Source organism: Oratosquilla oratoria, chromosome 10 (assembly GCF_046742065.1).
Source record: "Oratosquilla oratoria isolate Oo_2021 chromosome 10, ASM4674206v1, whole genome shotgun sequence".
Classification (NCBI taxonomy): domain Eukaryota; kingdom Metazoa; phylum Arthropoda; class Malacostraca; order Stomatopoda; family Squillidae; genus Oratosquilla; species Oratosquilla oratoria.
In genome coordinates this window covers 61,219,189-61,234,504 of record NC_134786.1, presented here as the reverse complement: position 1 = coordinate 61,234,504, position 15,316 = coordinate 61,219,189, and the positions used below count along the sequence as shown (strand labels likewise).

Here is a 15,316-nt window from a genome sequence, read left to right as displayed (position 1 = left end):
CACTTCTATTCATAGTATATATAAATGATATAGACCATGGACTAAAATCTACTGTTTCCAAATTTGCTGATGATACAAAACTGTGCGGAGTGGCAAATGATCACTCAAACCAATTAGATATTCAAGAAGATTTAGATCAATTACAGCAATGGTCTGAAAAGTGGCTAATGAAATTTAACACAAGTTAATGCAAGGTAATGCACATAGGTAAAAATAACAGTAAGTACGATTACAAGTTATTTGGAAATTCGTTAACAAAAGTGGATAGTGAAAAAGATCTCGGCGTAATTATCAGTAACGACCTCAAATCATCCAAGCAGTGTATTTCAGCCTCTGAGAAAGCAAATAAGATTCTGGGAATGATTGCGCGATCTTTTGATTTCAAAAGCCCATCACTCATTAACAAGCTATATAAATCGTTAGGTTGTCCACATTTGGAATATGCTGTTTCCGTATGGTCACCGAATCTCATTAAAGACATTGACAGACTGGAAAAAGTACAACGGCGAGCCACAAAACTGATTCCAAATATCAAAAATAAATCATACGAAAATCGACTAAAACACATGAATCTGTTTTCCCTAAAAAAGCGTAGACTCAGAGGTGACTTGATACAGGTCTTTTAAATTCTAAAGGGAATTGACAACATCAAAAGTGACCAAATTTTCACATTGAATGAGAATCAGACAAGAAACAATGGTCTCAAACTGTCCGGAAATAGATTCAATTTGGAAGTAGGTAGAAACAACTTTGCCAACCGTGTAGTGAATGAATGGAATAAACTTCCTGCACAGGTAGTGCAATGTAGTTCAGTTCGAAGCTTTAAGAATCATTTAGATATATACCTAAGTAAGATGCTGTAATGATTATAATTTATGTTATATTATTTGTTTTTGTTTTGTTATCATTTGTCTGTCTGATTTTCATTTATTATTAGTTATATGTCAATTTATTATTATTTACTATTTACCTGTTTGTTTATTATTTAACTATACCTATGCATTTATTTATGTATTTTATTTGTTATTTACATTATTATAGTTTTTATTTATTGTTTTATTATTAATATGATTTTTTTTCGCATCCGACCTAGATATGGACCAAAAGGTCTCCTGTCGGCATGCTCCGCCTTTGTAATCCTTTGTATCGTTAGCAAACAACAACTGGCTCACCTCTCATTTTTTCCCATTTTCTTTAACCATCTCTGGTCCCCTGTTCATTACCTTGCATTATCTCCCACACCACCTCATCCTTGTACATGTTGAACAGCCATGGCGACATGACACATCCCTGACACAGTTCCACCTTTACCTCGCCAATCGTGTAGTTAATGAATGGAATAGACTTCCTGCAGAGGCAGTGCAATGTAGTTCAGTTCGAAGCTTTAAGAACCATTTAGATAAACACCTAAGCAAGATGCTGTAATGACTATCACTTATTTTTATAATATGTGTTTATTTGTTTTGTTATCATGTGTCTGTTTATCATTATTTACTTGATTCTCGTTTATTATAAGTTATATATGAATTTATTTTTATTCACTATTCATCTGTTTATTGTTTAACTATACCTATGCATTTATCTTATTTATTATTATTTACTTTATCTTAGTTTTTATTTATTTATCTATTTATCATTATTTTTTTTCGCATCCGACCTTGATATGGACCAAAAGGTCTCCTGTCGTCATGCTCCGCCTTTGTAATCCTTTGTAGACCGGGTGCCGGTCCCTCAGTGCTGCATCTCCGGGACGGGTTTTGAAGATGGGCGGCTGGAGAGATGATCCTCTCCGAGGTTTGTCTTGAAGTCCACCATATTCAGGTAACCAAGAACACGATTCTGTTGACATTAGAGGAGCTTGTTAAGTGAAGATCACACACACACACATACACACAAACACACACTATATATATATATATATATATATATATATATATATATGATAGACATATAATGTATATATATGTATATATATGCATACATAAATATATATATATATATATATATACATATATATATATGATATACATATATACATATATATATATAAATATATATATATATATTTATATATATTATATATACATACATATTTCAGTACCTGTGTAACAAATTCAATTTGTAAATTCCTGATCATACAGATACTAGTGAAGAAGTGTATGTCAAAGTTATGAAAGTATCAACATGCATACATCTTTACAATTCGTAAGAAATAGTTACCATAGTCTTTTGTTACGACTGAATATAGTACCTTGTGAAAAAATGTCATTAATCCAAATTAATTGAGCTTTGCCGCTTTGATCATTATCAGACATCAGCCACCCTGGTGCTGTTGCTTATGTTTAGGATACCGGTTAGTTTCTAGATTTATTTAATTTTCAAATATTGGGAATAATATGATATAATATACATACTAAATAACATTATCTTATTCTATACAATTGTCAACAGACCTATCTCTTTTGACGAACAATCGAGTATGATATATTAAAAGTGGCAACTCGCTTGAGTTGACGTTACCATAACAACGAGATATGCACTGTTCACGTGTAAAACAAATCTCTTTTCATACATAGCTGATAATTCCCATAAAATGAAAAAGAAAAATGTGTGGGGTGCATGCGGGCCTCCTTCATCGTAATGATATAGATTACTTCACCCTATGCGAATAATGAACGTCTAGATATGGCAATACCAACCAAACACTGAACTTGGAACAAACAGAAAATTTCTTCTTGTAAATAAACAGTTTATACGGTCGTAAGAGTATACTTGATGGGTATTTAATGTACTTTCTCGTGCAGTGTTTCGAATCAAGAGGAAAAATACCAGCTGTGAGGAAACATGGAGAAATGGGAAGAGGGCATGGAGGCGGGAGGACCTAGCAGAAGGGGGTCGATGCTGGAGGTACCCAGCCCAAGCCTGCTAAGCACTACCACCAACTCATCTACGTCATCACTGCTGCAACAGCAAGGCAGGTGTATAGGAAAAATGTATTCTTTCCGGAATTATATTCTGCTCTAACTGCCTTCGGTTATGATTTGAATGTTGTCACCGTAGAGGACGATATGGGTATATATTTAGTGCCTGTAGTTATGAATCTGAGATTTTATGTAATGTACACTGCCTGTGAGGAACCATTGGAATTATTTCCATGTTCCAGGAAATCCCTACTTAAATATATTTATGTGCTTTTTATTAATATTTCTCTATCAAGAAGATAAAACTCCCAAGGTAACACCGTTTTTTCAGGTGTAGTGCATAAACATTTCAAGTTGACTGAGAATTGAACACGTTACAAATTGACTGAGTGAAAATAGAGTATTTGAGTGACATTACTTTATTGACCACAATCGCTAGTCCTCCTTGAGGAGCTCTGGTTAAACCAGTGCAGGTTTGGCAAGTTTTACAACATTCCAGAGGATAGATAGCATTTTTTCTGTTTTGCATGCTGCTCCTTCTCACAAATAATTTTACCCATTTATTCTTCTGATTCTTCCTCTTATGGACATTTTGTTCTTCGTCCACTCTTCTTCCAATCTTCCTTAGAACCACCAGACCACGACAATTTTTTTTTTTTTTTTTATAAATTAGTTCTTCTGTAAATTGCATACATGCTATCATGTATCACATGTGATGTCAGTCCATAACATTTTACGTATAATGTTGTCTTAAGTACGGAAAACAATAAGCATCAAAGTCTGATATTATTTTTTCCTTTACAAGGAACGCGGTAGAAAGACTACAATCTGAAAAAGTATAATGTACAATCAGTCACTTGTATTGTAGATCGTATACAAATTGTATAACACGCTGGGATTATATTGACGTTGCTAACACATATTTTACAATTTGCTCGGTAACTGTAGGCAATTTCGTTTGACACATTTTTTACGGATTTCCATCATCCATCTAAACACACTTTCCAGCACTTATTACTAGAATAGCACTGGAATGATAATATGCTTTTCCAAGGCATAAGTAGGAATATATACTTTCAATTACCATGATGGAAGGTTACGTGTCCCAAGTTCGAAAACTGATCTAAACAAAGATGAACCATATGTTTCTACTGCTCCTAAATATTCGCATAGTGATCATTTTCTTCACACACACACACACACACACACACACACACACACACACACACACACACACACACACACACACACACACACACACACACACACACACACACACACACACACACACACACACACACACTAAGGCTGAAATAATTTCAGTATTGCTGCGCTGCGAGTCGTTACTCCAACTCTCGTGGGCGGGGAGTTAGGGGTGTGTGTGCGTGTGTAAGGTCACAGCATTACCCACAGATCGGTCATATATGAACTCAGAACTCTCTTCTGGGAGGGTAAAAACTGCCGATCACGAGTCCAACACGTGATCCAAGACCATGGTAAAACACACACACACACACACACACACACACACACACACACACACACACACACACACACACACACACACACACACACACACACACACACACACACACACACACACAGCGGAAGATATAAGCAAGCAAACTGTTTTCCAGCGTGGCAGATCAGCCACAAGAGGAGAGACTGAAATTATTCGATCTGCCAACATTGAATATTAGAAGAGAAAGAGGTGAAGTGATTACAAAGTTGAGGACGCTAATTGTGGTGGACGACACTGACAGACAATGCCTCTGGGAGAGCTTCACGAGTCCATGAGAACAGATTGGAAAAAGACAGATATGAAGAAATACAACACTCCATATAGATGGCTAACTCCTTAGAACACACTAGGAAGCTATTTAGGCCAAATTGGAATCATAAATTAATTGAAATCTGTGTATGATAATTGTAAGATAAGGTGACACCCAAAGTACGATCACTGGGGAATTAGACAGAACCCGTGAGCATTGCCCCTTATCTACTATAGTTAGGAAAATACAATTGAATAAAACACAAACGTACACACATTATATATATATATATATATATATATATATATATATATATATGTGTGTAAATAGAAATAGATAACAATATATATATGTATATATATATATGTATGTATATGTGTATGTATATAATTATATATATATATATATATATATATATATGTGTGTGTGTGTGTGTGTGTGTGTGTGTGTGTGTGTGTGTGTGTGTGTGTGTGTGTGTGTGTGTGCGTGCATCATGCATTATGGGTAATGTATCATCTGTCGCGCCAACAGAGACGAATGTGACTCGACCCACGTGATGATGCCACGTGACGTTCTTCAGTCTAGAGGTGGGAGAGGCGACAGGGGCACGCGAGCTCGCTTCTCCTCCTCCCCCTCCTCCTTCTCCCCTCCTTCTGTCGAGCTCTTTGGGGTTCTTATGCTATACTTTTTCTTTCTTTCTTTCTTCCTGTTTCTTTCTTTCTTTTTTGGAGCCCATGAGTTGCATATATATATATATATATATATATATATATATATATATATATATATATATATATATATATATATATATATATATATATATATATATATATATATATATATATATATGTATTGCCTCAGCCGGATAATCAAGGGGTGATGTTCGGGGAGGAACAGCCTAAGTGGACCTAACGTGCCGTCCGGCGATTTTATTCAGCTGAGAGAAGCCTCACGACGACAGGAGAAGTGTTCAATATATTTGAAATTTTGTGTTGACGATTCTGACGGTTTTAATGTCCATTCTAACTGTTATCGGGCAATTTTATTCAGAAGAGGCTTCCCTCTACATCGAAGGAGTCAAAGTGTGAGCCAAGGGACCTGGCCCCTCTCTCTCTCTCTCTCTCTCTCTCTCTCTCTCTCTCTCTCTCTCTCTCTCTCTCTCTCTCTCTCTCTCTCTCTCTCTCTCTCTCTCTCTCTCTTCTTATGTCTACGTAGGACATTTTTGTTTGTCTTCTCCCCAAGTTGTTGTGATTTTTTTTCTTACGAATTATTCTTAGGTAACAGGGAGTGAACGCAAGGAGAAATCTGAACAAGAAATTGTCCACACGGACACTGGATGGAGAACAAACTTAGATTGAGGCAGAAAGGAAGAGCCTAAACGCGTTTGAGATATGTAGATGAGGTGGACAGAAATTGTGAAAAAGAGGTGGCAGGTTGGGTAGATCAGAGCTCTGAGATGGTTTAGACATATGGAAAGAATATGTAAAGAAAGACTTGAAAGAAAATTTTGGAAAGCAGAAGTGGATGGAGTGAACTTGAAGGAAAGACCGAGAAGGAGGTAAATGGATGGGATGAGGGGGTACTCGATGCAAGATAGTGCCAGAGGAATGTCTGCCGAGCAAGGAAGAGAGAGGGAGTACAAGCAAAATGGATGTGAATGACGAGTGGTTGTTCTTATCTGTTTCGTATATTTCTGGAGTAAACAAAATTATTTGGAGTCGCCATATAACGAATCAGTAAAGATAAACTGGGTTCGGGTCTCTGCACTGCTGTGCCATGCTGCATTACTTCTAACCCGAGCAGTGTGACGGTAGTCAGGGATGACCCTCCATCCACATGGCGATAAGGCGGGAAGAACGATGAATGGGGTTTTGATGGCCTTGACTCGGCCAAACACAAGGTTCGGCTGATGTAAGTCAGATTGCTAAAACGAGTTCACTTAAAACAAGACCCTGATCTTACCCTAATTCCTTAAATATATCACTGGTGAGAAATGTAGTAACACGTTTGTAAATCACAACTAACACCCCAGTCGGACGAAAGAAAGAGTTGAGCAAGCGAAACTATATATTTCGATTGCTAACTGCAATCCACTTCAGTAGTACCTTCAGTAGGCTTTAAATATATGTTGAAAATACTCATCATCTGAATATGGCTCCACTGTCCTCCGAAAGAAGGATCGTTTTAAACGTTCTTTGCCACCAGCAACACTGCTTACATGTCCATACACATATCGTATCCCGAACTTCTTTCAGAATCACTCTGCCTCGAGGAGGAACGAAGTCCGGTCGTCAAGGAGGGCCCAGAAGGACGAGTGTCCGAGATCGTGGAGACAGAAGGAGACGCTGCCGAGGCGGTCAAAGAGCCCTCCGACGTGAGCATTCTGGTCAAGGAAGTTCTTCGGTGCCACCGAGAGAGGCAGAAGTTGGCTCGAACGCACAGGAAACTCGAGGTCAAAGTGTCTCAGATTCTGGCGAGGAAGAAACAGGTAAGTCTTTTCAGGTTCCGGGTCTGTGAAAGGGAGTTTGAGTCCGGGGACGGGGAATCTGGGAGTCTTTAGTGTCCGTGGACGTTTAGTGAGTACCGAAAGAGTAGGTCACTTCAAAGATACATAACTTTATAGGGAGACGAATGTACTCTTACTTCTCCTCTATCCTGTTTCTTCTCTTTCACACACACACACACACACACACACACACACACACACACACACACACACACACACACACACACACACACACACACACACACACACACACACACACACACACACACACACACACACACACACACACACACACACACACACACACACACACACACACACACACACACACACACACACACACACACACACACACACACACACACACACACACACACACACACACACACACACACACACACACACACATACACAGTAAGAAGATCTTGAATAAGGACCAAAAAAGTTCCACTCTAGTTACCTTGCTTGTTATTTTTTGCCGCCGTACCATATCATTTTTGTTGTTGTCTTCCATTAAAGCCTTTCCTGTGGCGTCTTCTTTCGCCTTTCTTTTCTCTTTCACGTGTAAAGTTTAAGAGGGGAAGTAGACAGGGACTGGTTTACCAACAGATTGGTTAATGGATAGAAAAGACTTAGTAACCATGTGGTGAGCGCTGAAACAAATGGTTGTTTTAAGAGATTAGACGTATTGATGAATAGAAATGAGAGGTGGTAAGGGACATGGAACTTCCTAGTGTAGGCTTTATGGTATCTTGCAGTCTCCTTTATTCTTATGTTCTTCTTTCGTTTCTTTGTCCTCTGGGTGTCTATTCTTTATTCACTTTGTTAATGTTTTAATTTTCTTGTGCGCAGCTCCTTTGGCTTCCACCTCACTTCTTCTTGGTTCCACATCGTACTTTGATTCCATCCACCTCCTCTATTACTTTATTCAAAGTTTCCTTTAAGTATCTCTAATTTTCTTCTACATCTTGTTCAGCATCTTCATTTGCTATTGTTTTCTGGGCTATTTTTCCCCTCGGCCTTTTGAATATGACAATTCCAATTCACCAAAGCTACAACGGACACGAAGAGTAAACACTGCACAGATATCATGACTTATCGAACCAAAACTATGTTATGGTTTATCACAGTCAAAATGATACATAAGTTTAGGCCGGAAGTCTCAGAATAACAATGTGGATTTGTCTTAGGAAAGGAAACGAGAAATGGGATTTTTGATCTCATGGTGATCAGGTAAACATAGTGAAAATACAAATATGTATATATACATACGTATATATATATATATATATATATATATATATATATATATATATATATATATATATATATATACAAGACTGACGAGTTAAACACCATATGAGGACGGAGCCTTTATTTGTACGACGTTTCGCTTATTACAGTATCTCAACTTGTACTTGAAAAAGCTGTAATAAGCGAAACGTCGTACAAATAAAGGCTCCGTCCTCATATGGTGTTTAACTCGTCAATATATATATATATATATATATATGTATATATATGTATATATATGTATATATATATATGTATGTATGTGTGTGTGTGTGTGTGTGTGTGTGTGTGTGTGTGTGTGTGTGTGTGTGTGTGTGTGTGTGTGTGTGTGTGTGTGTGTGTGTGTGTGTGTGTGTGTGCGTGCAAAGATCCGGAGTCTGGGATCCATGTTGAAAGGGGGAGAAGCGTAAATACTAGACTCAAAGTGGGAAGTTTAATGCCCGACGTTTCGGTCCTAGCCCTAGGACCGTCTTCAGGGGTGTGAAAATATATATAAGAGAAACACAGAAGAAACTCGCCACTAGAATTGAAGACCATAAGCGGGCAGTTAAACGGAAAGATGCAGCCTCAGCACTCTATAAACACAAGAACGAATCACAACACAACATTGACTGGGAAGGAGCCACAGTGATACATAGAGACAACTCAAAGAAAAGGAGATTATTCTTAGAAGCATGGACGACAAAAGAAACACAAAGACAGGCGCAACATAAAGTGGCTTAATTTTTTAAACTACGTGAGTGAGAGAGGGCAAGGTGAACAAAGGTCACAGTGTGGGTGAACAAGTTTTGATTTATTTCCATTGCGTGCAAGTGCGTAGTGCATCTTCAATTGTTGCACAAGTGGCATTTTATTTTTATTTGATTTATCTTATTTCATTGTATATTATTTTACTTTATTGTATTTAATTTTAATGTATTATATTTATTCTGTGTAAATGAAATGTATGCAGAATTGGGTATATAAGGTGGTCCAGTCGTCCGGTACTCGTAGCGACTGGAAGAGGAGGGGGACCCGGACAGCTTCGGCACTTCGGAATACCTCTCCCAATTCCAACCACGGACAGTATAACAAGCTCATTTGAGCACTGTATATTTTCGCACTATATATTTTCCCACTTTGAGTCTGGTGTTTACGCTTCTCCCCCTTTCAATATATATGTATATATGTATCTATATATATATATATATATATATATATATATATATATATATTTAAATATATGTATATGTATGTATATATATATATATAATGGGTCCCAGTGAACGGTTATACATTTTTATCAAGTACAATACACTTTAATTCTAAGCCATCAACATCAAGGGAGACTCGAAGAGGCCAACATGCAGAAATTGAAACGTGGTGCGGCCTAGTTCTCGAATCTGGGATATATATATACATATATATATATATATATATATATAACAACACAACCGTATATATATATATATATATACACACACACACACACATATATAAATATATATATATATATATATATATATATATTTGTTTCGTAGATTACGAAAAAGCTTTTGGCAGAATGATACGGCGACTTCATGGGTATGTTGAGAGGAATGTCAGTAGACAGAAGAGACACAAGATTGATAAAGAAATTTGATCTTAAACAGAAAGTAACACTTAGTAGAGGAGGACCCTGGAGGGCAGAATGTACTAAAGAAAGGGGTGTGAAAACAGCTTCTGTAATGTCACCAGACATGTTCAATCTGTACAGCGAGGTGATGACGATGGAAATTGATCATCTAAGGAGTATAAAAGGAACAAACGTGACAGAAACGTCAGTAATTTGAGGTATGCTGACGACACCGTGCAAGAGAGGCTACAGGAACTGTCGTCAGCGCTGACTAATACCAGCAAGGTAAGGGGTCTGACACCGATATAAGAATGTCCATCACAAAGAACCAAGCAATACCCAAGGATCAGATTAATAGTCGAAGGTGGGCAAATGAATAAATTCACCGACTCGACGGTGCAGTGGTATCGTTCTCGACTGCTAATTCAACGATCCGAGTTCGAGTCCCGCCCAGGGTTGAAAAAATCTTAACATTGCTGCCCTGTGAGCCGGCACTCCAATTCTGGTGGGCAAGGGGTTAAGTGTGGGCGAGCGCGCGCGCGCGCTTGTGTAAGGTTACAGCATTACCCATAGACCTGGTCATATATGAATTCTGAGGTCATATCTGGGAGGGTAATAGCTGTCAGTTACTAGTCCAACATGAAGAGTCAAATCAATCGCACCTAACACATGTCACCGAGGAGTCAAAGAATTCAGATGTGGACAACAGTGTCCCATAAACCGCAGTGTTTCTCAATATTTCAGGCTTTGTAAACCCCGTAAATCGACTTATACACCCAGGAGACCTCTTGATACGGGATTAGATAGGATAAAGTAATTTTTCCTAAACATTTAGTGATAGAAACATTATGATATGCTATGCAAATCATCGCTGCATTCTGACAGACGCAGTTAGCCAGGGAGGAAAAAATAAGTCGTCTCGATTGAGAAACCTTGTGGAACCATGAATTGCGAAAACTAAGTCATAACAGGATTAAATGTACCCGGTTGAATTCCCCATCCTTCAGAGCCCTTGCTAGGTTACAAACAAAGGATTACAAAGGCAAAGCATGCCGACAGGAGACCTGTTGATCCATATCTAGGTCGGATGTGTGTGTGTGTGTGTGTGTGTGTGTGTGTGTGTGTGTGTGTGTGTGTGTGTGTGTGTGTGTGTGTGTGTGTGTGTAATGTTTGAATAATGTTGTCAGAACCATTGTACCGTACAGATGTGGGAGTGATTATTTTGACTGTACATAAAAAAACATAATCACTAATGGTCACTTGAAAATACTGTAATGTTTTTAAGTTTTTATGTGTGGGTAATCTACAAAGAGACCAAATGTCGCATCTGCCATTTTTTGATTAAATATCACTTGATCAAACGTTAGGATATCGTTAAAACTATCACCTAAATACTAATTTCGTATTCTGGATTTCGTTTCAGCATTTTATCATCAATTAATGCCAAACGTTTTGAAAAGGTGCTTCAAAATACTGAAGCCTGGAGGGATAAATCAAGAGTGATCAGTCACTAAAATAATTAAGATGTTGACCGCATAGAATTCCTGCAGTCAATATCGTACACACAGACAGAAAGAGATCAAAGAAACCTTACATATTTCACACCTGTTTGTCATACACCTTGAACACAGTGGCACACGCTAGAGTCTCTATTCTGGCTAACATCAGAAGACTGTACTCGGCTGAAAGTCAGAGTACAGTCCACGTTCTATCCCAAACAGGTGATTAAAATCGTCTGGCGACGTAGGATCGAAAGGGATCAAATTCTTTATACATTTTGTTCTGGGGAGTCACAGCAAACTCTATCAATTACAAACATGTTGTTCCTCGGTGTGTGGAGGGTTAAAAACCATCTCAATCTATCACAGATCAATATTGACATAGCCCCATTGACCTCTTGTTCTTTTGACTTCTCACCTTTGACCTCACAGCCTCGACTTCGTCCTCCAATCTTGATCTGCCACTCATGACCCTCCCCTCCACTTCCCTACTATATCCAGCGGTAGCAGGTCATTGATTAGGTAATGGAAATATATTGTATTTTATTCAGTTTTATCCTTACTTAGAGCATATATTGATCGAATCTTTATACAGAAATCGGCTGGAGCAGTGATTCTTTACCCCTGGGTCCCAATGTTTGGTCATCAAGTTATTTGAATGGGTCACCAAGAATTTGATATTCCTATTAAAATATTATAAGTAATGATATAAGCAATAATACTGTACTAGAATACCTAAATCATTAACGTCTAAGGAGAGCATTATAGAGACATAGACGATTTAATTGATGTGAGAAATCTCAACATCTAAAGTTAATTTGTAGAACAAAAAGTTGACTAAGGTATGGGTTGCCATGGTCGATCTGGATAGGATTGTACATCGCTGCATTAAATGGTTAAGAACAAATGGGCTAGAGAAACCGGTAGCATCATTGATGTATATAATAACTTTGGCAAAGATTCTTATGAATTATTTACAAAAACAGGATATACATGGAAATCGCTGAAAAGGAATATCATTTACATAATTATTTTATAAAGATAGATGTTGCTACAAGTGAAGGGGTGACTTTAGTAAATCCGGCCGTGCAAGGCTGTCGCTCGCCACGCCTACATCTTTAATTTCAGGACGGCGAAAGCGGCGAAAAAGAGGAGGAGGAGGGCGAAGGGAGTGGAGACGACGTTTGGGGAGAGCAACTGTCGACTCTCCGTGGAGTCCTTCAGGAACTGGACCGCGAGGCCGCAAGCCAGGAACTTCGCTATCGCCTTCTGGTGGAAGATGCCAAGAGCCAGGCAGATCTGGCCAACAGAGAAGTACGTCGTCGTTCTTGGTTTACGTCATTGGTTCCTAACTTGACCCGGTGCTTACTTTCCTGCATGTCTCACTGAGGTTCTTTGTATTATTGTATAAAAAAAATCGATTTTAGAGATCGTTAAGGCGTATGTTGGATGAAAAGCAGCACTTAAAAATAATCTAGAACTTCAGAAAAGCTAATGTTGGTTTCAGCTGCCCAATCTGTATCCGTTTCACTTATAAGTACTACATCACCTGGTGTCCTTCAGGTCGCAAAGTTACGATCTGGAGATCTACGCCTCCTACAGCTTTTTATGGAGAGAGGCGTAGATCCCCAGGTCGTAACTTTGCGAGCTGAAGGCCTCTTGTACGACCTCGTAAACTTATTCGTATCGTAAATGTTTGGAAGCTCGCTGGCTGAGCCGGTTAGGGCGTCGCTACTTGCGGCGTAGGCCGAGGGGATGGCGGTTCGAATCCTGCGACCGGCGAAGTTGAACCAAAGGCATGGTTCATCAAATTCCACGCTACAAAGCCCTCTGTGAGGGGCACCGTCCTAGCCCTCCAATAGGCGGGAGTTTGTGACGTTAAACCATATCACAAGTAAATGTTACATCAACCAATGGTCACTATTCGATTCAGCTTATGTTGCGAACTCCTCTTATCAGGAGGCCAGGACGTCACCCCTTACAGAGGACTTCGTAGCGGGGGAATTTAATAAGCCATGACCTTGGTCCAACTTGCTGGTGGCAGAGTTCGATCCATCATCACCTCAACCTCCGCCGCATGTAGCGACGCTCTAAACCCACTAGGGTAACGGAGAGGTGTTGAAAATAGATTTCTTTCCCTGTGCTTTCTAGTGGGACTTTCTTCCGTGGGAGTTTCACGAACACGACAAGTTAACTAACATTATGCGTCCTGCAGTGTTTGAAAAGGAAATTAACTAGTTATTATGAGTAGCATTATTATTATTATGATTATTATCATAATTGTCATTATTACTACTATTATTACTATTGTCATTGTTATTATTATTGTTAGTTTTATTATTATTATTATCATTATTATCATTATCATTATTATTATTATTATTATTATTATTATTATTATTATTATTATTATTATTATTATTATTATTATTATTATTATTATTATTATTATTATTATTATTATTATTATCATTATTAATTATTATTATTATTATTATTATTATTATTATTATTATTATTATTATTATTATTATTATTATTATTATTATTATTATTATTATTATTATTATTATTATTATTATTATTATTATTGTCATTCTTATGAGTATTATCATAACTATTTTATTTATAATTTTTTAATTAATTTATTTATTTATCTATTTTATACTAGTTTCTAGTATCGGTATCCTGAAATGAAATGATAGTTCTCGTGTTGATCCGCCTTCAGTAAGTTCGCTCACCAAGTTCCCGGTTTTGTGAGGGGAACGGTGTCCGCCACAGAAAAGCGGACACATATTACTCACGAATCCTTCAGACGCGGGGGAAAAATGATAGATTAGGCTCGTTTCACACGCATCGACTCTTCGCCGTGCACCGTCCACGGCACGACGTCGTGCTCTCTAATGCGTCAGTTAAAAAAAAAAAAAAATCGTTTAACTAAAAAGTTGCCTTCTCAATGCCAGGCCTGATTCATTTGCACCCGGTTTTGACTGGAAACGCTTTTTGGGTCCGTTTACGACACGGGTTTCCCCTGCAACCACACACACACACACACGTGCTGGGTGGGGCTCCTGTTTTTTTTGTTTTTTTTTTTTTCCCTGTGCGTTTGGGAGACTGGATGCTTGGACCTGATTTGGCCCCAAAATCCCTTTGGGCGCCTTGGTCACTGTGGCCCTATGGTCGCTCAAACCCAATGATGGTTAAGTCTAAAGCATGTCCCTACGTTCCCAGGCCACTCGCCTCAAAAATCCTGGGTCCTTTGGGTCCTTTGGGTTCTTTGTCCATATAATCCTCTTGTAGGCCCCTGAAGATCTCGCGGTCCGTCACCACCTACGTACTCTGTGACACTAGGGGCCCAGTCGCGCCAAGGTTACGACCTGTTTCCGACCACCGTTGATCAGGCTGATTTGTGCTGTTCCTCTGTTTATAAAAAAAATTCAAGACAATGCTGCAATTGGAATGAATCTCCCCCTCCTCCCCGTCATGGAAAATGAATATGAAATAACTACTTGGCGCTAACCACGAGAGAAACAAAAGCGCCACCGTCGAAGGAGGTGGTCGGAAACAGGTCGAATGTTTGGTGTGACTGACTGGGGCTTTGTCTACACTCGAACCTGGACTTTCAAGAACATAAGAATGGAGATGACTGCAAGAGACCATAGGACCTACACTAGGCAGTTTCATGTCCCGTACCATCTGTCATCCCTATCCATAAATTTATCTAACCTTCT

General features: G+C 38.5%; 1 protein-coding gene across 1 annotated transcript in view; it reads left to right on the top strand.

Moving 5' to 3' along the window:
* Positions 1–2,844: 2,844 nt before the first annotated feature.
* Positions 2,845–15,316, top strand: part of LOC143028928 (uncharacterized) — a 29,668-nt gene continuing 17,196 nt past the window's right edge. Inside the window, exons 1-3 of the mRNA XM_076191281.1 lie at positions 2,845–2,974; positions 6,949–7,181; positions 12,714–12,899. Of these exons, the coding sequence (XP_076047396.1) occupies positions 2,845–2,974; positions 6,949–7,181; positions 12,714–12,899 (549 nt within the window). The remainder of the gene's footprint in view (positions 2,975–6,948; positions 7,182–12,713; positions 12,900–15,316) is intronic.